At 45.2% G+C, this 26,503-nt stretch overlaps 1 protein-coding gene across 1 annotated transcript in view; it reads right to left on the reverse strand.

The window, feature by feature from the left end:
* TTC14 (tetratricopeptide repeat domain 14) overlaps positions 1-26,503 on the reverse strand; it is a 64,116-nt gene that overhangs the window by 15,330 nt on the left and 22,283 nt on the right. Inside the window, exons 6-9 of the mRNA XM_086944365.1 lie at positions 21,574-21,729; positions 15,928-15,999; positions 14,712-14,831; positions 7,463-7,585 (exon numbers count right to left, since the gene is read on the reverse strand). Of these exons, the coding sequence (XP_086800491.1) occupies positions 7,463-7,585; positions 14,712-14,831; positions 15,928-15,999; positions 21,574-21,729 (471 nt within the window). The remainder of the gene's footprint in view (positions 1-7,462; positions 7,586-14,711; positions 14,832-15,927; positions 16,000-21,573; positions 21,730-26,503) is intronic.

Here is a 26,503-nt window from a genome sequence, read left to right on the forward strand (position 1 = left end):
CACCAATTTTGTTTCTTCTAGTGGGAGTAGTGGAAACGCTAATTTAGCAGGAAAGTCGATGTGGACTCCACCTGAAGACCTACCCCAACACTGCTGCCTCGGGAATCGTAAATTCCGGATCCAGAGCAGGACCGCAGTAGGTACAATGGCAGGCGAGACGGACGACCTTGATAAAAGTGTGACTATAGACGCTGCTTCGCTCTGGATACATTTTGCCCTAATTAGCAGCAACACAAATACTACAAAAAGTTGGGTGAAAATTGTAAGTTACGAAAAAAACACTTCATGCACGCATGCCTTATTGAGTGTGTTTTCACTGTATAGGCTCTTGTCCCTAGCAACTTGGTCCTGTAGAAATCAGCATGCATTATTAGCTGAAACGTGTCGACCAAACACCAGGATATGAGAGACCACTGTGTTTAACCCTACCCAAGAAATCCACTATTAAAATAAATCCCTCAAGTGTGGATAACCTGGAGGTAGTTTTAAAACTCACTCAAATTCACCACATCACAAAAAAGAAACCAGCTCCGCTGTACCCAGGCATCGTAGCACACCTAAGATGCACGCAGCATCTTAGGTGGGAACCGGATGATGAAGCATGCCACCAACTAAGTTCGTGGGTGAGGTTTCTTTTAAAAAACCTAATGGTTTTTTCTGAGATGTCAGTTTAATGACATGAATGACAGTTGAATTGAATGGTAGCAAGCTTGTTCTTTTTGTTGGCTACATTAAATAAGGGAAGAATGGTTTTTCCGGTCTCTTCTCACTCTCTCTTTTGTTTAGAGTGATTCATTATTGTACATATATGTACAAGTAATGCAGAAGAAAAAGACTCAAGAAGAAAAAAATATTCCCTATTAATTAGTCGCCAACAGTTGGTAGCTCCAACTCTTTTCATAAGTCACTGCCTTTAAAATAGTGTCAGGAAATGCATAAGATGTACCTCTCATGTCACCGGCCAGTAACAAATAATCCTTTAGAAACTTACTCATCAATTCTGCATAGGAAAAGCAGGCTGTAGATACAACCACTACCATAGCAAAAAGGGGTGACAGTATTCAACAAAAGAACATCTAAACCAGAGGATTGGGGCTCATTAAATAATATAGCAATAGGGAGTAGAAACCAGGAGTCTAGTAGCCAGCAAACATTTTACTTCACACTTAGAACAACAAGACATTGGTTTTTATTGTCTCAAGTAAGTTTGAAGAAAAACAAGCATTAAAAATGCAATAGGTCTTGCCTTTCATTACGTTAAAGCCATTTGCTTTGCTATACAATACCCTTAGCAAAGCAAATGGCTTTAACTTAATCAAAGGTGAGACCTATTTCATTTTCAATGCTTGTTTTTCATTATCAGAAGAGCGCTTTCAAAATTGGGAGTTCAGAATGTGCACTGTGGCACAACCTCTTGTGTTTGATTGAATAGCGTATAAAGTTGTGCCATCTATTTTACGCATCTGGGTGACATACAGGGTACATATGACAAGTGACTTGCCTCTTAGTGCACTGATGTTAGGGTAAGAATATTTTTCACTTCATGTTTGAAGACATCATTTCATATTCTAACATGAACTTTGTTGCATGATTCTGATGTCAACTCGTTTTATTGCCCCGCTCGTGAGCGTGCTCAGAGAGCCAAAGCCGACCCGTGGCTCGGCCCTTCCTTTTAAATTGCTGACGCGCTCACCTCTAGCTAAAATGGAGGGAAGGTGTGAGAGGGATGAAGAGACTACAGCAGGAATGGCAGAGCAGCATCAGACGGAGAAAATGGAAGGTCAGTTACGTAACCGAAACAAAACACTTCCACCTCTTGGCCAGCCGCCCGCTCAAGTCTATTACAAGCGTCGGTGATCAGGTGAAGTGAAGTTCGGAGGGTTATCCAGGCCGACAGCGGGCCAGCGCCTCCACACCCCCCAGCCTGTGGACAATGTTCGCCCCGAATCCAGCCTTCCCTATGATCCCTTAGTGACACGAGGTGTTAGTGCGTCCATCAGCTCTGCTCGGCGGTCAATAAGGCTCACGGAAAGGAGCTTGAGTGACTAAAGAAACCCCCCACCCACCCACACACACGTTATCCAGCTCTGTTGTTCTACTTCGGACGAAGGACTACTTTACTTTACCCTGAGACTGGCAGCACAAATGAAGAAAAAAAAAACAACTAAAACTGAGTTGGAGAAAAGATAGGAAGACGGGGAGTCTGGGACAGAGAATGCAACATAAGAAACACGTGCGACCCAGGCGGCCCTTGCTCACAATCCCCAATGTTTATAACAGCAGGGACTGGATGCTTTACTGGCGGCGGAAAAAAGTCCCAAGTGTCACGCCGCCAGTAAAGCATCCAATTCCGGCGTGCACTTTTACTGTCTCTCCGCGTGCACGTTTTGGAATCCGTATTGATTCCAAAAGGCCCTCGTCATGGAGAGAGCAGCGCAAGCGCGCTGCTAACGCCTGACGAGACCTAAAAAGTGAGTGGAGTACGCAAACAGGTAAGTATAGGTTTAATAAACGAACTCCAAGTACGAGTGCATTGACAATGTATACCTACACGGTATGTGGATGAGAAGTTAAATACAGTAAATCTATACTTAACTATATATAATTACCTCCAGAATACTTCAGCTTTTTATATACTGACCAGAATATTTTTGATCACAATATTTCGGTCTTCAGTGTTCTCACATACCATGCAGCAGGCATAAATCTCTGCATTCTCTAATGTAATGTGCTGGTCTGTGCCTCCAGTCCATTTAAAGGACTGGAGGGGGTCACACTGCTAAGAAGCACTGGCAAAGCTATTTGGTGAACCATACGGCTTAGTGATTCTTCAAAGATTGTGGGCACTATGTGGGTTAGAGAGTGGCTGCTTAGAGAGAATGTATCAACAGGCGGAAGAAAGGATGGCATAGTAACAGCCTGTGGTACTGCACCCTTTCCTAATACCTAATGTTTACATTCCATTATTCAGTGTCTTAAGAAAGGAGCACAAGCATTTTGCGAGCATTTTTGTTTTTAGGATAACAACAAATGCTGTGAAGGTAAAGCGGCAGGCCCCAGGCTTGGCTAATTATGTAAATAATATTGTGTTGGTGAAATGCAAAATAGTAATGAAGTAAATAAGTATGTGTCAGGGAAATGTGTCTTGGCGTGCCCCGAATGCTAATAAAGTAAATACGGTCGTGTTGAGGAGATGCAGTGGGGAAAGGGGTTGCTGTGCCTACAAATCCAGCTAAGTTGAAAAAGTCGTTAAGAGTGCTGAGCAAGTGAAAATAAAACGCATTGACTAAAGTCACATGTAAGAGGACCTGTCCTTATGGGAGGATACTCCTGAAGAGAAGGCGGTACTAAAGAGGGAGAAGGTGGGACTATTAAAGAAACAGACCAATGAAATACAAACAATTCTAAAAGACAGTGCCAGGAGCAAAAATAATGTATGGGCGGAACATAGGTGGAGTTTAATGCCCATATGCTGGATACAGCTATACCAAAGGTGATGATGGACGGCGCGCTCGAGCAAAACAAACGCTCACCCTCAGTCAATTGATCTGGGTTTAATCCATCATTATTCTTTAGCTCACTCCACCAGCTCAGACATGGCCATATGCAAATCAGTCTGGCCCTGTGCTTTATGGGAACAGTCCAGCCCGAACTGCCAAGCCATGTCTTCCCTGGACTGGAAACAAGCCTCCTGGGACTGGTTTCGGGCTTCATACCCCTCATCAGCCAGGCTATCTTGAATCCAGTGGCAAAGTGAGCTAGGGACCCACGTCTGGGCATACCCTGCCAACTTAGGGCGAACAAAGCAATACCAAAGGGGGATGAAGGACGGAGCGCTTGAGCAAATCAAGAACTCACCCCCAGTCAACTGATCTGGATTTAATCCATCATCATTCTTTGGCTCACTCCACCACACCAGTTCAGACATGTCCATATTTGATTTGGAATGATTATCGGATTTGTAGAGCACACAAATGCCCAGGGGCATCTTGGCACTGGAAATGACTGAGACTGTCTGAGCGGGGAGGCGTCGTGCATACACCTGAGCCAGAGCTAAACAGAGAAGAACCAGGTCTTTAGGCTCCTTCTGAAAGCTAGCAAAGATTGGCTGTTTTATTAAATTCTGCAGGAAGTTTATTCCAGGTTATCACTAAGTGCAGTAGGAAACCTCTCCCCCCCCCATCTAAGTTGTTTAAATCTGGGAGTCCTGAGGAGGTTAGCACTGCTGGACCTTAACGTCCTAGGCAGTTCATACTGTACCATGTTGGTTTTCAGAAAATGCGGGCCTGAACCATGCAAGGCTTTGTATGCCAGGCAGGCTAACTTAAATTATTTTCTCAACCGGTAGCCAGTGTAGACTTCTCAGTCTAGAGGCCACCGGCTCAAACCTGGGGATCTTCAGTATCAGCCTGGCAGCAGCGTTCTGCAGACGCTGAAGTTATAGAAGTAGCTGTTTTTGGAGCCCTGCATACAAGGCGTTCCCATAATCCATTTTGGAAAGAGCCAGCATAGTTACCAGTGTTTTACATGTGTCAGGTGAAATATATGGCAATAGTTTTCGAATCAGCTTCAGCGTGAACCAGACCGAGGAGGCAAGTTTATTAATTTGGGGAGGGTGGGGTACGCCGCAGACATGCACAACGGGATTACCTTATTGCATCATGGTAAATATAGTTTTCAAAGTTGCTTGCTTCAGATAAGTTTATCAACTTTCATGGCCAGTGCCCGTATCCCTATACACGTGCTTCGAGATTCTTCTCTCTTCAGTAGGGGAAAAAAGTTCATAGGTTCCTGTGCATGCTGCCGTCATCTTATCAGGGATATTACCACTCTCAGCATGCGTTGCGCGCCCCTGAGCTCGTGGCCAGTGGGAGCCATTTTAAACATTCAGGGAGGGTGGGGCACGCAGCAGAATTATTAATTTGGGCCTTAAACGTGAGTTTGAAGTCGAACATGAATCCAAGGTTCCTTACGGTGTGCACAGGTGATGGGCTGCTGCCTAAATCGTCAGGCCACCAATTTGGTGACCAGATGTTGGGGTCGGCCCCCAGCAGCATGACCTCAGACTTATCTCCGTTTAATTTCAGGCAATTCGCTTGCATCCAGAGACTGACCTGATTCGAGAAGAGACGGAATTTATTGGCCATCTCAGAAGTGTTGTTGGATATGGCCACCACAATTTGTGTGTCATCAGCGTAGGAAATTGGAAGGAAACCGTGTTCCCTGATAATGTTTGGTAAAGGGGCAGTGTAAACATTAAAAGGGGTGGGGCTTAAAGAGAGGAGCCCTGGGGGACCCGTCAGGGGGATTTGAATGATTTTGAAGAAAATTCCCCAAGCTGCACCGTAAAGGATCTTTCTCCCAGAAAAGAAGCCAAAAGTGCATGTGCGAAAGCCTGCAGCCCTATTTCTTTAAGATGGGACAGGAGTATCTTGTGATTGACGATGTTGAAGGCTGCCGACAGATCTAACAAAATCAAGGCAGCCTTCCCACCTGCGTCCAAGATCCTCCTGACCTCCTCCGCCGCCATAATCAGAGCTGCTTCGGTCCCATGTTCCTCCCGGAACCCATGTTGTGATATGTCGAGAGCCTGGGAGTCCTTGATAAATTTAGACAGTTGGGAGTTCAAGTGTTTTTCTACAATTTTTGCCGGGCAGGAGATTCTCGAGATCGGTCTGTAGTTAGCTGGGATCGAAGGGTCAAGGTTCGGTTTTTTGAGGAGTGGGAGGATGGAGGCGGCTTTCCAGACCTTAGGAAAACAGGTAGTCTCAATAATCCTGGTGAGGAGCAGTCGAAGTTGCTTACTGAGCAGATCTGGGAACATGTGCAGAACTTTGGGAGGACACGGGCCCATGGGGCCCCCAGATTTAGTGGTTAGTATGAGTTGGAAAACCTGATCCTCTGAAGGGGCGGAAAACTGAAACTCTGCTTTTACTGGCTCGGAGTGTTTTCCTGTAACGGGCTGAGGATCTTTTAATGTCCGCGTGTCATAGTTGGGGATAGGGATCGAGTCGTAGATGAGCTTTACTTTATCCGTGAAAAAGTGGCCCAGTTTATTACAAAGCCCTATACTGCCTTATATCTGCTTAGCCGCAGTCTTGGTGAGTTTTTTGACCGTGGCAAAGAAGCTCTTTACTGTATGCTTGTTTCCAGTTCCGGGAGGACCTGGCTTGGCAGTTTGGGCTGGACTGTTCCCATGGGGCACAGGGTCAAGACTCATTTGCATATGGCTGGGTTCAAACTGGAATGGCACGGTGAGCAAAAAAACTATGGATTTAGGCCCAGATCTCTGTACTGGGGTGAATGTATGACATTGTACTGCAGTCAAGTGTTGTTTTTGCATATGCTGAATATAGCATGTCTCGAAGAGACAGCGCAAGTGCTGCCTAGGTAAGATCTAAAAAGTCTGTTGAGATGTCTTGAAATATCAAGTTTGAGCCACTAGCACCTCCAATCTATTCCTATCATATAGGGCCACTTCTCAGCAGCAGGTTGTGTGCTTAGCTAAGACATTTCCATGGAGTTCTAGGTCTTTTAACTTTCTCCTACTCCTTTCTCTTGGTCTCTATAGGGCTCGATGTGGGGCCCAGAATCAGCGACATATCAGAGAAATATGGCTGGATGTACAGAGCCATTTTGCAACTGCAAACCCTGCAATTACCAAAATGACAGCCAAAATTGAGGTTTAGTATTTAATAAACCCATACTCAAATCGCAATTAGGACAGGGCATGAAAGTGTGTCTTTTGCTGCTCCCCCCGATATTTTCCCAATTTGTTTAATTTTTTTTAAAATAGCAGCACCGGCTCCTTTAAGGAACATTGGTTGCCTTAAAAAAAAGTTTGCTTTTGTGTAATATTATTACAGGCATGGCGGTCTACTGTTCCTGCACGCCACCATATCAATTATCTTAGCCAATTACAAAGGGTTTCCAATAACAACCTCCCTCAGTAACATTCATGAGGCAGGTCATTCTACAGCTGGAGATTTTGCGATACAATTCATTACTACATAGGTCAAATTGTACAATTAAATACTTGAGACAAAATGTCGGTGTGCAATTTCGTTCTTCTGGGAACTAGTGTCCTGAGGAGTCCCTCATCCAACCCAATACTCTATAAAACAATCCTGCTACCAAACTTCCCTGCTGCTATCACTTCCCCAAAGAATGCTACCCAAGTAATGTTGTCTAACGTCACCCAGCATATTTACTTGTGACTTTTAGTACCTCACTTCCCACCCTCCAGATTTCCATTCTGGCTTCACCTACTGAGTGCGTTCTTTCCCTTCTGAGCATGTTGTAAATTTGCATTTATCAGTTTCCCTGCTGAATGTTCTTTGTAGGTACCATTTAGAAGAATATCAGCAACGTTTTAGAGGATTCTGTGGTATGGGGGACAGCAAAGTTATGACTTTGTTTTGACCTGTAATATATCAGCCTTGAAGAAAACAAAACTACTTACTGTCCTCCTCTTTCCACAAGAGTTTGGCAGAGGTATTTTCTTGCATTCCTATGGGTTGGGCAGGTCTCTAAAGCAGATTCAAAATCATCTATTGCTTTGTTTAAGCTTCCCTTGGTTGCATATCTAGAACGGTGAAAATATGTGCATTAAAACAATTGTAAGTTTGCCATAAAAAAAATGAGTTGAAGTATATTTAAAATTAACTTTAAACTCTTTTACAGGTGACAGATAATTCATTCAGAACTAAAACATTCTTCAATTTCTTTTCAGAGCAACCTTATTTTATGTGGTGACCTTTGGTACCCAATCAAGCGTTTTGGGGTCTTTTCCCCAGGCTCTAAAACTTTTAGGGAGCACCTAGCACACTCAAAAGTGACACTGCTTGTAATCCAAACAGGATGATGGGTACTTGGTTCAAAACAGAACAAAGAGCACCCAAAACCCTATAACTCTACTGGGTATCATTGTCAATAAGTCCGGGATTAGCTCAGTGGTGGTCGGAAGGTTGAGCCAGGTGCAGTGTAACAATTATCGCATGCAAAAACACACAACATATACAAAAGAGTAGATTTCAAGGTTTTCATTTGTAAAGTAAGCTATGAGATTAAAAATGTCTGTTTGTCTTCTTTAAAGTCAACACAGAATTATAATTGAGCAAGCCTAGAAAAATCATAAAATGTAACTGCAAGTCTAGTGACTTTTAGAACCCACTCGACCTAACTTTAATACTCTTGACCCATAAACTGGTTTCAAATGATGTGATCCTGGGCAAATACTGCATTTCACTGAGCTGCCTTTTACTTCATCATCACATCTGAGAACACCTTCAAAAAAGCGAGTTCAGAATGCTGCTATACAAAAAAAATAAACTTTTGTTTGATTTAAGACTAACATTTTGCTCCATGTAGAGTATAAATCAAGTAGGGTACACAGAAATCGCCGACCTGCCTCTTAATGAACTAACTGCTTTGTCATCAGGGTGGAGGCGGGAATGTTTCTCAGTTCATGTTTAAAAACTACCACTTTTAATAAAATATATTACTAAAGCATGATGTGGTAGCGTCCTGTCATTTAAAGTCAGCACATCCATTAAAATGGCCCAAAACTTTCCTCTGACATGTTTTACTACTAAAACGATATGGCGTACTAACAATAATGTTTGGGAATCAAGTTTCTGCAAATATTTAGCATTTGACCATCACTAAGTAAAGTATTCTGAATTTGGTCTGATCCTAATAAAATCTTGGTTTCCGTCACTTCTAAATTACAAAAAAAATGTGCTTCCCCAACTGCGGATATATTTTGAAATAGTTGTACTGTTTATTTTACAAGCCATTTTAAATGTTGTGTCACACCAATTGCCAGACAGATCACATAACAAAATGTTCTAACTTTGCAGTCAGAGAAAGAAAAGTAGGCCCCGATCTCCAGGATAAAATAAGCTGCAGCTTGTAAAAATGCAAGTGCTGACATTTGGCCCCAGTCTTTGAACGCAAAGCAAATGTGACAACGTAAAAAACAAGTTTATAGGCAACTTTATTGCTCTTTCACTTTCTGTATCAACAGAACACTTATTTGTCAGCTCAAGCTCACGCGCCAGAACGGGCCAGTAGGCCCTGAAATAACTTGCACTGATAAAATCTAACTCACCATAGGGAGTGGGCGAGTAGATTTTAAGGCCTGTAAAGAATTATGCAGTCTAGGAGGAGTCCCCATCTATCTAGCTGGGGGAAATCTAGTACTGCACAGTGGTAGAGAGCTGTCTAGAATCTGACCCACAATGCTCTTTTTTTACATACAACATCTGTGTAGCAACAATGAGCAGTTTTAAACAGAAAATTTAGATTTATTTGTACAAAGATTTCCACACTAATGATTCAACGGTAAATCAGTAATTTAATCAGTATAGCTTGGATGGACATGGCAGGAGGACACACAAAAAGTGGACTACGAGACTACATATGGCTTTCAAAGCTATTTCTAGGGACGTCAATGGCCTGAATAATTAAATTAAAAGATGGGCTGTATTACAGTGCAACAGACAACAAGCACTGAATATGACCCTCATACAGGAAGCACATCTATAGAGCATCCAATAGCGCTCAAATTCCTGGAGGTTGTTAGACGGGCACTTTTCTGACTGAACCCGAAAAAAAAGAACGGAATATCCTCATTTAAATAAATTCTCTGTCCACTCGGTTTTAACATTTTTTGTTGCCTTAAAAGAAATGATCCAGGACAAAATACTTTCACCTACAGCGGGACATTGATTCTTAAGCTAGAAAATCAATACTGTATGAGCAGAGATAGGGAGGACCAGAGATAAATCGGTGGAGGCGAGACCGTCCCTTGAAGAAAGGCTACAACATAGCCAAGAGGTCATGGGTAGCGTCTAGGGCAATGGAGATAGAAGGGTACGTTAACATATTGGCTGACCAATCACGAGAGGAGCTCAGGGTAATTGCTAAAATACATGACCCAGTAACAGGCTTTGCCACTAGCAATGATGACATTCCAGAGACCTTCACTAGTTATATAACACTATATCAAAGAACACCCAAAGTCAAAACTGAGAATTCAAAAGTACAGGATATGCCTGCAGCCACACTTCAGGGGATGGACAGAGAAGCTTTGGAGCTTCAGATATCTGAAGAAGAAATATTGGTAGCAATATAATCAATGCCACCTGGGAAAACCACTTGCCCAAAAGCTTTCACTCATAATTCTATAAATGGTATGTCAGTAAACTCGTACAGTCACTGGGGGCATGTTTCAGCAAGCCTTGCACAAAAATTAAAGGCCCTATTATTTATGAGAGGCACTATTGTGGTGATTCCCCAAACCCGGTAAATCATTAATTGCTGCGCCACTTACAATCTATTCCTGTCATCAAAACAGAGGCAATTATTATGGCTAAGGTGCAGGCCTCTAGATTCTCAAAAATAACGTAGTCCTTAATAGGGCTGGACAAAAATGGCTTTATATCACTGAGAGACCAGACATTGTTTTAGGCGATCACAGGTGGCCTTGGCTAATCTTCACAAAATAATACAGCCTATCATACTGGTTTCAGTGGATTTCGAAAAAGTGTTTGACTCAATCTCATGGTCATTCCTCCATCAGCTATCGGGAAAAATGAATTTTGGTCGTAGGTTTATGGTCTACATGCAATTCATCTACTCTTCTCACTGGGCACGAGTTCAAATCAATTTAGTATTGTGGAAACATTTCCTAACAGAAATCTGCCACGCGATTTTAGGACTCACGATTGACATTTTATCCTAGCAAAAGGTTTTTTGTGCACTCAAATTGAACTTCGGTCACAAACCCTTGTGAAAGAAGCTCAAACAGCTTCACTCGTTAAGCTAGCTAAATGGCTAACAGCCACCCAGCATCTTAAACCAACTGCCATCAATCACTTATTGATTATCCAGTCACTAACATGCTTAGATGTTTCCCCTTCAAAATTGAAAATGACTTGTTCAAACCAAAAACATGTAATTCGGTGTCCTGGGAGTCAATGTAGGCAATTTCCTAATTTGTTAACAGGGGTATACTACTTGCAGGTTTCCAATACTAGTGTATACAAATAAATGGCTGATGAATTTTTATTAAAAGCTTGTAGCCACAGGATAGTCAAAATTCATTACCATTAAGTGGTTGGGCTAACAGAAAGCACTGTGTGTGCAACTCCTTCCGATTTCTAGTATTCTGGTCAAATATTTGGTGCAGATAGGGATGTGAGAATCAAAGGACTGCGGAGACCATGGAAAGTACAGTAACAAGAGTTAGTGAATGTGCTTGCTGTCTGCCATGGCTGCCAAATTGCAGGGGTACAGTCGGGGCAGAACTGCAGGCGTCGGGCGGGAGGTGGGGCAATAGTCGTGGGGAGGTTAACAGGCCTATTTTTAATGGGGCCCAAGGGACAATGGAATAGTGACATAGCAAGGGTGTAAAAAGCGTATTTTTTCAACTGTCGCAGTAACGGGAAGCGGCAAGCTTGAATACATCGGAGCGGCCGATGGAGAAGAATTGATAAAGCTGCCCAGAAGGATCAAATGGGAACAAACCACCATAACCAGATTTAATAGCTGGGCAAGTCAGTGGATAGGTTGGCCATCGAGTGCACAGAAAAATGGCGCAATAGAAAGCTGGAATGCCACATTAGAGACTCTGGCGGCGGTTCTTCGTGGGAATCAGAATAGTGTGTCGCACAGGTGTCCTCCCCCTAAGTACGGTCATAATATAGAAATAAAAAAAAAGTGCTAAAACACTAAACAAGGAACGTAAACGGCTCCACAAAAGTAGGACAGAACAAAACAAGAAGGAATTACAAGAAGCCAAAAAAAGTCATGCAAAAAAAGGTGTGGGCCGCAAACCGAGCTCATTGTGAATCACAATGGCTAATTATCTTTGAGTTGCTGAGCCCGGGAAAATCACAGGAGTTTTGGAACTACATATGCAACATGGGACGAGGCCCAAATCATAGAGAAAATGCCCTTGAAGCCTCCATTTGTGTCGCCCATGTCAAGGCATTATATACCAATGATGGTCCAGCATACATGCAAAATGTAACACCCATTCCTGGAGACTACCTTGATCCTACCATCGAGATGACAGCCCCACCGGAAAAATCGTTGGTTTCCAAAATCTTAAAAAATATGAGACAAAACGCCGCACCGGGCGCCAATGGGCTTCCTGGGCATTTATTCAAGGCAAATATTGATTTTTGGTCCAAAAACCTGACCCAACTGTACTCCGAATGCTGGCTCCGGGGGTAGGTTCCAGATTCGTGTAGAGGCTCGCTTTTACAGCCTATTCACAAAAAAGGCCCAAAATCGGAACCCGCCAATTACCGCAGGATTGCCTTGTTGGATATGGAGGGTAAAGCTTATGCTAGCGCCATCTTGAGGGACCTCACAGACTGGACAAGTGAAGCTGGCATTCTTCCATTCTGCCAAACCGGATTCAGACCTGGGTCAACCACAGTTGATAACATCATTGCTCCCTCTTTCCTGGCGCATCGCGCACGGACAGGCAAAATCTTCCCCTCTTCGCCTGCTTTATTGACTACTCGGCGGCGTTTGATGGGGTCGACCGCGCAATTCTGTGGCACAAGCTGGTCCACTGGAACATCAATCCGGGGCTGTTAAGAGCGATACAGTCCCTGTATCAAAAAACTTGGGTGCGTATCAAACTCTCAAGGGACCATGCTTCTGCTAAGATCTACACAGATAGAGGCCTAAAGCAAGGGTGCGTGCTAGCCCCATTACTATTCAACTTATACACTGCGGACATGGAGAGGGCCTTGACTGGCGCTGCCCTGGCCACTCCAAAGATCGGCGGGCACAAAATACACTTCATGCAATATGCGGATGACCTGGTCCTTTTGGACCACACGAGAATGGGGCTGCAAAAGGCGCTGACGGCACTGGCCTTATACAACGACAAAAATAGGCTTGTAGCTAATCGAACTAAATCAAAGGTAATTATATTCGGGCATCACCCAAGGAAAAAATCTTTGAAATGGAGGCTAGGTAATCTTTTTCTGGAAAGTACACAGCGCTACATTTACTTGGGCATTTGCTTTCAGGAGTCGGGGCTCCCAAGTGCCCATCTAAAGTCAATCAAGGCCAAAGGTAAATCCATCACCTACGCGATCTGTAAGCTGCAAGCCTCCCTATACAGTCCGTCTACCACGGCCATTAACAGAGTGCTTAAAGCCAAGCTCATGCCGGCACTCAACTACGCCCTCCAGGCATTCCCGGGTAAATTGAGCCATGAACTAGAAAAAATTAATTGCAGGGCATACAAGAAACTTTTCCACCTCCCAAGCTGCACCAGAAACACCCTTGTTCGCTTGGAGTTCTCACTCAACCAGCAAAACCTGGAAGAGCTGGCCGCCTTAAGCAAATATTATTTTCTAACTATGGCGGCACAAGAGAACACACTAAAGGCGGTCCTGAAATGCATTTTCATAGAGCCCGGGAATTCTTGGTCGGCTTCCCTTGAAGTGGCTAAGGCCCATCTCAACCTCGCCATGGACTCCTGGAATCCTGAATATGTCACATACCCCACAATCAAAAACGCGATTAAAATACAAGTGCGTGCGCGGTCACGGGAACTGGATCTGGAGTCCCTGAGGAGAAGAAAAGACCTGCATGAGACCCTGTGTTTCCCGCACATCCTGCACACCCCTAAACAGCATCTCACGCAGGCAGTGGGAAGTGCAGCCCTTCATAAGATCTTGGCTTATAGATTACACCCATTGCCCCTTAAAGAACTTTACCCGTGTGGCAAGGCCAGCCCAGGAGCACAGGAATGCAGGCTCTGCAGCTATAAACAGGAGTCATTGGCACATCTTTTCTTCTGTTGCCCTGCCCTGCGGTTGCCCCGCAGTCTTTATCTTAGGCCATTACTTAGACATTCTGGGTTACGCTCTGCAAAGGATGGGATTTTCTACCTTTATACCCTGTCCAGAGTTATGCACATGGCTGCCTTTGGGAAGTTTATCTTCCAAGCACGGGCAATGCTGATGACTTCTACTGGTCGGATCACAGAGCCTTCAGCCGGCCCATGAACCTTTTTCCTGGCCTCTTTGCATTCTTGGAGTCATTATTTTACCTGATTTTTTAAATTCCCTTTTTTAACTTTTGTAATGTGATGACTTTTGTATTTCTGGTTTTATGTAATGGTTTTCAGTAACCAACAATAAATATCATTCATTCATTCATTCATTCATTCAGTAACAGGAAGCACTCCTGGGTGGGAGCAGTTATTAGGATGCCCCACCACAGTCCAAAAGCTGCACGGATTAGGCAAGGAAGATTGTAAACTGTTAATAGCAAAGGTGGAAAAGAAGGGAAATTTCTTTTGCATGCTCTGGAAAGCACATGTTGTCAGGGTAAGGGGCATGAGAAGTTCACCTCGCATATTATTTCGGGCTAAATATATGCTCTTTTGTTAGAAGCACAATACTATAACATCTCTACAGGAGCGAACCACATTTGGTAACAGAATCAAGTACCTCAAAATGAAACACTTATCAATGTTCCTCACAAAACCATATGGCTGTGAACAGGATAAAGTGCAATAAGTTGATTCAAAGTGGTATAATGTGGATGCAGAGATATCAATGAGAAAATGTTGATAAAGCGAGAGAGCGTTAATGCTCTATGTATCAAGAGGAGGCAAGAAAATGAGCAAAGCAGACTGTGTTTACCAATCAGCATCTAAAGGAGGTACTTACAGTGCTCCACGCGCTACCAAAGCTTCAACATTCTTGACATCGATCTCCAGGGCTTTGTTGTATTCATTCATAGCATCAACGTGGCGGCCCACCTTGAAATAATCCACACCGACCTTTACACTGAGAAAGCACGAAAAGGAAATTAATAATGCAAAAGTTATCGTAGGTGTTCAGTTGGCCACTGTAGCGTGGCTTTCTTGTTGTTGCAGTAATGAATCAAGAAGCTGTCCTGATCATGCTGTGGTCAGTCAATCCGCCATTTTTAGACAAAACAATGGGTCAACCCCAATCGGTCGCAACTCTCCACAGGGACTGATTCTTCAATAATTTTCACTCATACAAAGCTGCTGGTGATGGAGAGAGTCTATAGGCCACTGATGCACTATTTATCAGGTTAAACTCCAAAGAGAAGGTCAGGCCTGGTTTTATTAGGTTTTAAAAGACATGCACTACAAGAAGTGTGTTCTGGAGCAGGAACAGTCTTCTACTTTCCACAAACAGGAGCACAACCACAAGGTATAAACGCAATACAAGTTTAAAAGAATCCATGTCCAATCTGCACTGCTTGAAACCAACATTGCAGACACCTATAGGCTGATTCAAATCGCTCAGAATTATCACGCGGACACTGGCTGCACTCTGATTATAGATTATTCATTTTCTACGCATCCCATAGAGTTAAAGGCAAGGATAATTTTTAGAGCATAGAAAACATCCACCTTCAATGTATCTTGAAACTAAAGTAAGAGCCTGGAAGGATGGCCGGATGCAGTTCATGTCTACCCTACCGAGGCAGTCTATCCACTCACCCACTTTTAGGATTCTGCATGTTTAACAACCCACAACAGAAAACAGAAACACGTTGATTAATCAAGCCAAGACAGAAAATGTAAACCCAAAATGTGAATATGGTAGAACCCCCCCAAAAAAATGCGCACAGAAGAATGGCTGCCTATTGTAAATGTTTCTCATGTATTGTGCACTGAGATTCGGATTAAAGCAACTGTTATTAAATGTGCTATCATTTATAAACAATGTTATTACATATAAATTGATTTTAAATGAGAACAGAGTGAACGGCTATTGCTTTCATTACCTGTGGCTTCTACTTTGACGTATCAGTTAGTTCTTGTTGGTCAGAAACTATTTTATTGTAATCTTGCACAAATGAGTCTATACTAGGATTTTTGAAGAAATTAATTCAAAGAGTACATACCATTTTAAAGCCCAAGAAGCAGATTGTTTCTTCCTGATTGTGGCTGCATAGTCTTCCTCACTGAAGTTTTTCCTGCAAAATAATCATAAGTTTAAGACATGGGTCTGAGGAACAATGATTTATAACATACTCATTTGACTCCCTTATTGCTAAGTTGCGTTGAGCGCATGTAAAGCTAATTAGTGACTGTTGGACTTGGCCGTTTCCCCCCCAAATTTTTCGCTTTTTGCCCCCCTATTTTGAATGTCTCCCCCATGGTATTAAATATGTATGGACCATGTGTGGTAAGAGTTGCCCTATTGTAAAATTAAATGTTATTAAATGGTGTGCAGAAAACAATCCCCATTTTAAAAATGTACCCGACTAAAATGTACTGTGATTTTAAAATGGATGCCATGGCCCTGGGTAGTGCCACCTGACTGCGTTTGGTTGGCGGTCTAGTTAATATTACCCAGCCACCCCTAGCTTTTGGAGGGAAGCCTGGCACCCAGGGTGCTCAACCCCTCCCCTTGAGCCAGTGTGAACCAGATTTCCCCAACATTCCGGAAGGTGCTGGCACTGTGAGGGAGGAGGGTATAAGTAGGGAGAAGTGCCACCAGAGAGTCAGTCAGCGCAGGGACAAGAAAGAGAGGGGACCTGCTGCGAGGTGCTACCGCCACATGGGCCTGTGAGCTGGGCCCTGCACCCCTAAAACCTCCCCCTCTGCTGTCCCCTGGGCCCCTGACAAGGGAGGGCCCCTACCCAGGTCCCAGACACTGTAGGGACCGGGAATTACGCCAGCGCTGCGAGGAAGAAGCGCCCAGTAGGTGGGGAGAGGGACTGTCTACCCCCTTTGAGAAGCTGTGTCCCCTTTGAAGGACCACATGGGGAAGATTAGGCCCATAGGAACTGTTGCTGGCAGAACTGCTGCATTGCCCCCAAGCGCTGCGAGTCCAAAGACTGTTGCTGCCAGAAGCGCTATTACTGGAAACTGCCCGAGCTCGGTATTCTGAGGGCCTGATGTGCTCCCCCTAAGAAGCGCTGACATTGAGTGCTGGGAATAGCGCGGCGGGAGCCTACCCCGCGTGTTCGCGCCCTTTCTGTGGAGTTAATAGCGCTGCGGGAGACCCCCCCCCCCCCCCGCGTGTGGACGCGCTTATGTGGGAATAATTAATTAATAAAAGGGAGCCTACCCCTTGTTACTGCCGACATCACTGCCGCAACCTGGGGAGTGCTGGCGCCGATTCGCGCTAACCTGTGAGGAGACCCCCGCTGTGGGTATCGCGGCGGCGGCCCCCGGAGTGAGGAGAGGGCCGCCAAAGTGAAGGGAGGGCCGGGCCAGGCCCGAGAAGCCAGCCCGCCCTTGCCGCGCAGCCATTGGCCTTCGCGGCCGCACCCTGAAAGGGCCGCGCACGAATTGGTTGCCCCGCCGGGCAGCAGGAAGAGGCCTGGAAAGCCCGCGGAAGCCGCCGCAAAGCCCCGGGTTCCCGTGAGGAAGAGGGAACCCGGGTGAAACCATCGAGATCACCTCTGGAGAGCCGGTGAGGAGGGGCCTCGAGGTACTGAGGCCCCTAGAGAGCTGCCCGACATCTGCAGGGCTCCCTTTGGGAGGCGAGCCCTACAGCCAATCTTGGAGCCCCGGGTCCCCATGAGGTAGGAGGGGCCCGGGTGAAGCAGGAGAAGCGCCGGTCAGTGCCCGCAGAGGCCGCTGTGAGTGAGGAGGGGGCACTGAGGCACGCTGTCGGTGCCTGCCCCTCCGCGACGACCAGCCCTGCTGACTAGTGGAGCCCCGGGCCCTTGGGAGCGGGACCCGGGTGACGCGGAGGAGAGGTGAGTCCTGCAACACCAGAGCAAGTGAGGAAGGACAGCAGGGAGGCACGAGAAGAGCGCCAGAGCTGCGCAGGCCTCCCCCTGACCGCGCCCCCCCCCCCCCAGAGGAGGGGCCGGCATTGAAGTAGAGAGCCCCCAAGGAACACGAGACAGGGGGTGGTGTGGCGAAGCCCCGGAGGGAAGCGAGGAGGTGACGCTGCAGGGCCCTGGAGTGCCGGTGGAGCTCTGCCATTTCGTAGAGGAGCCTCAGAGGAAGAGAAGCCAGAGCCCTACGGATGCCGGAGAGGCATCAGGAGCCCGGTGAGTGGGGCCTTGGGAAAACTGTGTGGGAGTGGGGTGAAGAGGGCAACGGGGCACAGGGTCGGTGCTCGCCCCCCCCCTCCCCTTAGCTTGGACATTTGTAGTTGGGCCTCATTGGCCCCAGATACCACTGTGGTAGCCCGGACTAACCCTGTGGTGGGACTAAGCGGAACTGTAAGGGCCTGGAGAGAAGGAACTGGCCCCCCTCCCCTAGAACTGGGACAGAACGAGCATGTCTTCAGGCTAGATGCTCTGAGTTAGGCTTAGTGGTCAGACGCCCAGGTTCACCTTCTGTCCACCCATGAGTTAGTGCCGATGTCCGCATCTAATGCCCAAGGAAATGTTCTTCTTGATTAGGGGAATGTGTACCCTGTCATGAGGAAGTGGTTGTCCTGGCCTAAAGAAAGGTTGCTCGAAGCCTGGTGCTTGTAAATACTTGAGGAAAGGTGCCTACTTACCTGATGCTCCCTGCCTGTTGGTTGATTCATGACTGATGAAATGTTGTGCAGGTGCTGGTTCGGGGAAATGCTAATTGAGCACCTCTTTATTGCATTCCTTGAAGGGGCGGGCTTTGTGGAATGTCCAGGGTGGTAAGCTACCGGGATCATTGAATTGCACCCTGATGTTGATACCCCTAGTTTGATGGTAGAGGGAGCCTAGTTGATTCCTGACAGGTGTTCCTGATTTATGAGAAGGGCCCCTACCTGATATTTATGCTGGGCGAAGTATGTTCCGCCTAGGTTGGTCAATGGGTTGGCCTGATGTGTTATTCCAGGCCCTTGTTTATGTACCAGATTGATGGGCCAGACAGGCTGATTTATTACAGGTGTTCCTGTCCGTGTTATGCAGTGATGCCCTAATGTTTTCTTTCCCTAACAGGGGTTGGGTTGGTGTTAATGTGCATGATGTATAACTATGCTAATGCAGAACTTTTGCAATTACAGCCTTCCCTTTAGGATGAGAGTCTGAGTTGGCCCCGCCAGATTGGCTCCAGATCTAATGACATTTTGATTCCATCCTTTTTTTCTTTCAGCATGGACTACTTCCTATGTAAATAATACCCCCCCTTTATTCACTTGGCTCTGGCGCCAATTGGCGTCCTGTTGTGACACTACTGTTTTGCATTCTTTTGCCTTGCAGGTTGGAAACACTACTAAACTACATATCTTTTTCCAACTCAAACTGGCGTCCTGCCTCTTTTGTGGTGTGCTTGGTGTGTTGACTGTGGGTACTGCGTGAATGCTTCACATGTCCTCGAAGTTTGGCCTGCCCGCTTGATGCCATGCTACCCCCTTGGAGATTTGGGTAACCCCCATTTCTTAAATTGACCTTTTCAGATCAGCGTTTGTGCTTCTTCTCTGACCCCGAACAAAGGTTTCAGCACATATGTTACAAGTCCAGGAGCAGAAACTCGGTGCGAGCTGCAGGGACACAGATTTTAAAATAAAGCACTTCATTATGTGAGATTGGGCTGTATACACACTGTTTTGGGAAAGTTGTCTAGTACAAAATGCAGGTTAACAACAAGTGCATTGAAGCCATGGGAAAGCACAGTCAAGATGCAAGAACGCCAACTAGAAAAACACTGGCTCAGGCTTCATGTCTCTGGATTTATTATTTGCTGGGGTTCACTTTTAAACAATCAATGGGAACGCCAATAGGCCTGGCTTATAACTAAATATGACTGACAGAAGGTGAGTGTAGGCACATATTCAGTCACTAGGTACTGAACACTTGTGTATCAACTAATCCACCCTGACTCACTTTTTATTTATTTTATTTTTACAAATCCTTTTCTTTTTTCCTCTGTTGCGAAACAGTTTGTAACATAAAACAGCAGCTCAAGTACAGTAGAGAGGTATCTTTCCAGAAATACAAACTATCACTAACAGTACAAGCAGTAAGACACACAGGTAAAGAAGATCAGACTTTTTAGACTTCTTTATTTCTGGTATCCCAGGTGTCCCATATTCTCTGATGTGTGCTTGCACATCTTCTCCATTTGTAGATCTCCTTCTCTTCTTTGCGGAATAGTCCATGCCACGGAACCAAATAGGCAAGGGTGGAGGCTTGGTGGATCTCCAATATCTAGCAATGTCTCGCCTGGCCACAAGGAAGCCAATATAATTTGACTTCAGGAGTCAGCCCGCCCCTCTTAATCCCCAAAAGTGCTGCCGCCCTTAAGTCCAAGACATTAGATATTTGTAGTATGTCAGCTAGAGTATTGTGTATTTTCTGGCAATAATTGGCAAGGACAGGGCCTGTCCTGATATGATGGAAGAAGGTCCCACCCGAATCGCCACAGCATGTACACTCAGTATTTAGGGAACTCCCCATTTTCCACAGCCTATCAGGGCTGTAGTATACCTGATGAAAGTAACTAAATTGAATCATATCCAACCATTCGTGGAGCAGAGCCAACGGGGTTAGCTCTGCTCCACGAAGAGGTACCGACGGACAGCGCGGGGCCTCCCTCCTAAGCAACCTGACAGGTAGAGGTGATGCTGGGTTATCCAACAATTGTGGATATCCAGAGTATGGCCTGACACAAGCAATAGAATTTAGCAGGAATACTGGTGGTGTATTAAAATTTACTTCTAAAATTTATTTTTCATATCTTACACTAACTGCAGCAGCATTGTATAAATATCTGGTCCTGAAGAAACCCGCCGATACTGAAATTAGATCAAGAGGCTGAAACATGTCGACCTATCACTAACAGTGGTTTATATCCATACCACTGTGCTGTTACATTTTAACCCTGTCAGGTAGTACACAGGAATAAAGTTTATTGGTGGTCTATCTAGGCAGTTTTAACCCCTTCCAAGCTGATGACGAGCTGGGCTCGTCATGGTGTAGCCTCCTCAAACACTGATGACGAGCCCAGCTCGTCATGAAACAATAGAAAATAGCAATTCCCAGCACAGGAGGGGAATTGCCTTAGCAGCCATGGAGTTAAATCACACCCTTCCTTCACACAGTGCTGCAATATAACTCACTCAACCTTAACAACACACATATGGGATTACCATCCTACTCCATAGAAAACTCAAAACATCTCTGAGCTCCTTCCTTAAAATCTTGAAGTAGTAGCTCCCAGTGGTGACTAGGTTTTCCCCACTGGTAAGGAGGACCCATATGATGAAGCATGTCACCTTCGGGTGAGTGAGGGGCCTTATCCTTAAGGGATGCCTTCACCTGTGTTACAACACATTTTGATAGTTGAGAGAGAAACATGGGCTTTTCTTCAAACATTGCATACACATGTGAGAGACTGTAGGTGTATATAGTGGTTTTTGAGTATTAATGAGGGAACGTACACCAATAAGTCTATAAACATTTCCCTTTAGACCCCCAATCCACGGTAGTGTTAGCACAACATATAATGTGCCATCTTGAGCGATACACATAATATTTGAAAGTAACTAGAGCCATAGTAGCTGTTGCAAAACAGAACACGTAAAACAGTTGTGCAAGCTGCCTTAGTTTCTTCAGTAAACAAAGGCATCACAATATAAATCACCAGCAGGGCCTTACCTTTGTAGACCTCTCATTAAAGATGGTGGGTTTGATTCACTGATTCCTAGCCTCCCCAAAAGGAACTCAACCGTTGATGGATTGGCAAATCCTAGGGATTGGTGCAAAACCTTTTCATACTCCTGTGAAGGACTACTGGAGAGAGCAATGCTTTGCCTCAAAAAAGAAAATAAATACAATTAAAATGTTATTTTCAATTATCTAGCGTCTTTTTCAAAACACAAAGCTTTGATTTCCCTGAAGCCAGCATCCTAGCAGAGAGGCCAGTTAAAACTATCAGATGTGTATGCATTCATGTCAATGGGAGCTTTGTATAGGAACTGAATTACTCATGTCGTCATCACCAGTACCAAAACCACCTTCCCTACAGCTTGCAACTTAAATATGACTCAATTAACAGCTATGATTTGGGATATAAGCCCTACCTGCAGCCAGTTATTGTTGATTTATTTCAAGAGTGTAGAACCATCGTTGACAAGCTGCATTTTCAAGTCATAGGTTAGTGAATGCTAAAACCGCCATTTCCTGCCCACCAGTTGATTAATTTATCCCATTTAATTTACAACAGGCAATCACAGACAACCCTAGAACATGTAGGGATAAGCATTGGAAATATCTGCCAAGACCATAGGTTTAATATTTTCATTATAATGTACAAAAGATATTAATCTGAATCAGCATATGAGAAGCCTTTCAAAAAGCTATCCACAATCTCAAATCTTGCTTCGATATAACCATGCCCGCTAACTTTCCTTAGAATCTACAAGTGTTATTACTGTTCTTCATTGCTGCTGATTCTTGTGAGAAAGTGGCTCTATATATACAGGACCAAAGTAAGGTACAGTGTGTATAGAGTCCACAAACCCCAGAGGTATAACAGAGGTTAAAGTCATGGCTGACCTTAGTCTCAAAAGTGGTAGCTTGGTCGAGCAGTAAGGCAGTACCAGAGGACAGTGTAAAGCATTTGTTGTACACACTTAGTCAGCAAAGGTTTTCACACACAAGGACAGAACAGATATGGTTGTTGTATGTTTAGAACCAACAGGTGTAAAAATATCCTTTTCTCAATATGAGTGATCTCAGGTGAGTACTTTGCAGAAAGGCAACAAACTGTGTAATAGCAATAGGTACAGGGGTTGCAGTAGGCAACACAATTCTAAACACAATTTAGAATTGAGCTCATTGGGGTTTTCTACTTAAATGCAGGTCATTACTTAGTAGATTACTTTTGTAATCCCAGGACTGGATCCTAGATTCAGTCTTGGGGTCTAAGCTAGAAACAGTTTAGTAAAAACGTTTTAGTTATTGCAGTGATTTTTAAGGAATAAAAAGCTATTTAAAAAGTTCACACTTAGAAATTTTTCATGGCGAATCTGGCAATGTTATCCAAGGGGATAAAATTAAGGTTGCAGGTAAAGTATGATCTTGTTACTTTTGTAATCCAGTACTGGGCTCCTAGATACAGCACTGGGGTCTCAACTTAAAACAGGTAAGTAATTACGTTTCAGTATTTCGTATAATTTTTAAAAAATATTTCAAGTTTTCAAAAGTTGACAGAAGAAATTTCATAGAAAAGCAGACAATGGATTCCTATGGAGAAAATACAGGTTACTAGTAAACTCGGTTAGGATTACTTTTGCGGTTCAGTACTGGGCTACAAGGTACAGTACTGGGCTACAAGGTACAGTACTAGCTTCTCTCCTGATCCCAGGTGAGTACTTCGGAATTCAGTTGATTTTACATGAATATTTTAAGTTTTCAAAACTTCACACTTGGAAGATTTTTGAGTCAAACCAGTCAATGTTATCCAATGGCAGGTAAGTGAGTTACCGGTTTCCAGGGGAGTACTCGTCTGGTGAAGTTAAGGTTCTGGGCATAGACTCAGGGGTCCCCCAGTGTCAGGTAGGTACAGTTGGTTCACCCTCAGCAGCGCAGGGGCGGCCGGGTGCAGATGTAGTTAGGCCCAATGTCGTCCAACTGGGTGCAGGGGGCCTCCAGTTGGTGGCTGCTGGATAACAAGCCACCTGGCTGTGGGAGCTTGGCTCCTGGTCACTTGCTCAGGGAAAATGGAGAAGTAGGATAGGGTACAGGTTGCACCGCCAGGGGCATTCGGGCGGCTGGGTGCAGGGTGCTTTTGAGCCATCGGGCTCTCAATGTTATTCAAAGAGGAACTTGAAAAGGGAACAAAGGCTTCAGGCTCGGGACGGAGGATCTTCTGGAGCGACCAACACTTCGAGGGGTAAGTTGGGATCTTGGAGAATAGGTAGGCACCCAGGAGTTGGGCAGAGGAGGCTGTGGGGCGCCGGGTGCAGGGGTGTCTTTTGAGGTCGGGAGAACTTACCCCCTGCTGGTCGCGGTCGGAGGGGTCCTTTGTCCTGAGGCTGCAGGAGTCGTCAGGGTCGTCGAGGAGGGTCTTTGGGCACTGGACTTCGGGTCCCAGTTGCCGGGGGGACGTCCTCGTGGTCTTGGATCACTCTGGCACGGGTCGGGCTCGCGGGTGGAGAGTGGGCTGGTCCGGAGCTGCCTGGTTGGCACCAGGGGTGTTTGCAGCAGAGCCTCTGCTGATGAGTCCCAGTCTTTAGGAGGGTCAAGGCAGGCTGGTCTTCTGGGAGGCCCAAGGTTGCTGTCGCCGGGATTAGGCAGGAGCAGGTTCCAGGATCGACAGGCCGGTAGGGCTGGGGCCAAGTCAGTTGTTGTCGTCCTGTTAGCAGCTGCATGGCGGGTCTTCTTCTTGATCTTCTTTCTTCTTTTCTTATCGGGATTTAAGGAAGGAAGGTTCAGGGAGCCCCTAAATACTGAATTTAGGGGAGTTACATGTAGGGCAAGGGCAGGGACCAATAGGTCCCGGTCCTGGGGTGGGTACACCCCCTAGCCTGCTCCTCTCCTGTGGGAGGGGGGCAGGAGCTTAGCTGCGATTGGGCAGGGCTCCCCATCTTGAAGATGGCCGGAGCCCAGGGTCGTGCTTCACCTAGTCACCTTTGCAAAAAAGAAGGAGGGTCCCCTGTAATATATGACAGGGAGGGGGATCTTAACGTTAGAAAAGATGTTGGAGTCCCTGTCTTTAACGTGGCTGACTAGATATGCTAGACCATATCTCCTAAGTAGGGTTTAAAGTTGGAAATAAGGGTGATTCTCCTTAACCTTATGACAAGTAAATACCAAAGGCAAATGAATAACAAAGGCAAATGAATAACAAAAGCAGGGCAAAGTAGACAATTAACATATCACTTAGGATCAATAACACTAAGCAAACAACATTTATCAAAAAATAAAGCGTAAAATGTATTCACCTCCCGAAAAGGGTTACAATCTAAAACATATTAAAAACCATTAAAAAAAAAAAAAACACCAACAGTGGTAATACAGTAGATCTATGTACAGTCAAGAGTGAAACAGTCGACGCGGCGTTTCGGTGCTTTGTATGATCTTCACACCTTCTTCAGGACATTTACAACAATTGACTTGGTATCTGTGTTACTAATGGGAAGAGCATTTCATTTATTTTCCACTGTGTTAATGACTTCTCAGCTATTTTACTATTGCTGGAGCTTCAATGCAAATGATCAAATATTCTGTGTGCACGGAGGGGCCACCGTTGATAATGGGGATAATTCCTTAGATTCATGTGGACCTGTTGTTATCTCAGGTTCATCATAATACTTTATAAAATTGATGATCATTGGTAATACAAAGCTTCTCTTGTTCAATTGAAGAGGGAATCTGTGAGTCTTATGAAGAAAATACGGCCTCCCTGCTCCTCCGTGCTCTCGTCTGTGCTGTCGTCTTCGTGAGGATTAGTTTGGTTTGCCCTGTTCCCATCATGCACTGGGACAGGAACAGACTAATTTGCATACAGCCAGGTTCTGAAACTGGGATGGTGCAGTGAGCTAAAAAACGGTGTTGGATCTAGCCCTGATCTCTTGACTGGGTGAGAGCTTTCTGCTTAATTCAGAGACTCTGTTCTTCACCACCCCTTGTTGTAAATATTTTTGTCCACCCTAAGCGTGGAAGGGTATTCTCAGATGTGAGACCCTTGCTCATTGCACCATCAGGATTCAAGCAAACCGGGCCGAAGACGGCTGTAATGCCAGAAACCGGTCCCCGGGAGCTTGTTTCCTTCCCAGTGTAAGAATTGGCTTTTGTAGTTTGGTTTGCCCTGTTCCCATCATGCACTGGGACAGGAACAGTCTAATTTGCATACAGCCAGGTTCTGAAACTGGGATGGTGCAGTGAGCTAAAAAACGGTGTTGGATCTAGCCCTGATCTCTTGACTGGGTGAGAGCTTTCTGCTTAATTCAGAGACTCTGTTCTTCACCACCCCTTGTTGTAAATATTTTTGTCCACCCTAAGCGTGGAAGGGTATTCTCAGATGTGAGACCCTTGCTCATTGCACCATCAGGATTCAAGCAAACCGGGCCGAAGACGGCTGTAATGCCAGAAACCGGTCCCCGGGAGCTTGTTTCCTTCCCAGTGTAAGAATTGGCTTTTGTAGTTTGGTTTGCCCTGTTCCCATCATGCACTGGGACAGGAACAGACTAATTTGCATACAGCCAGGTTCTGAAACTGGGATGGTGCAGTGAGCTAAAAAACGGTGTTGGATCTAGCCCTGATCTCTTGACTGGGTGAGAGCTTTCTGCTTAATTCAGAGACTCTGTTCTTCACCACCCCTTGTTGTAAATATTTTTGTCCACCCTAAGCGTGGAAGGGTATTCTCAGATGTGAGACCCTTGCTCATTGCACCATCAGGATTCAAGCAAACCGGGCCGAAGACGGCTGTAATGCCAGAAACCGGTCCCCGGGAGCTTGTTTCCTTCCCAGTGTAAGAATTGGCTTTTGTAGTTTGGTTTGCCCTGTTCCCATCATGCACTGGGACAGGAACAGACTAATTTGCATACAGCCAGGTTCTGAAACTGGGATGGTGCAGTGAGCT

Source organism: Lissotriton vulgaris, chromosome 11 (genome assembly GCF_964263255.1).
Source record: "Lissotriton vulgaris chromosome 11, aLisVul1.2, whole genome shotgun sequence".
NCBI lineage: Eukaryota > Metazoa > Chordata > Amphibia > Caudata > Salamandridae > Lissotriton > Lissotriton vulgaris.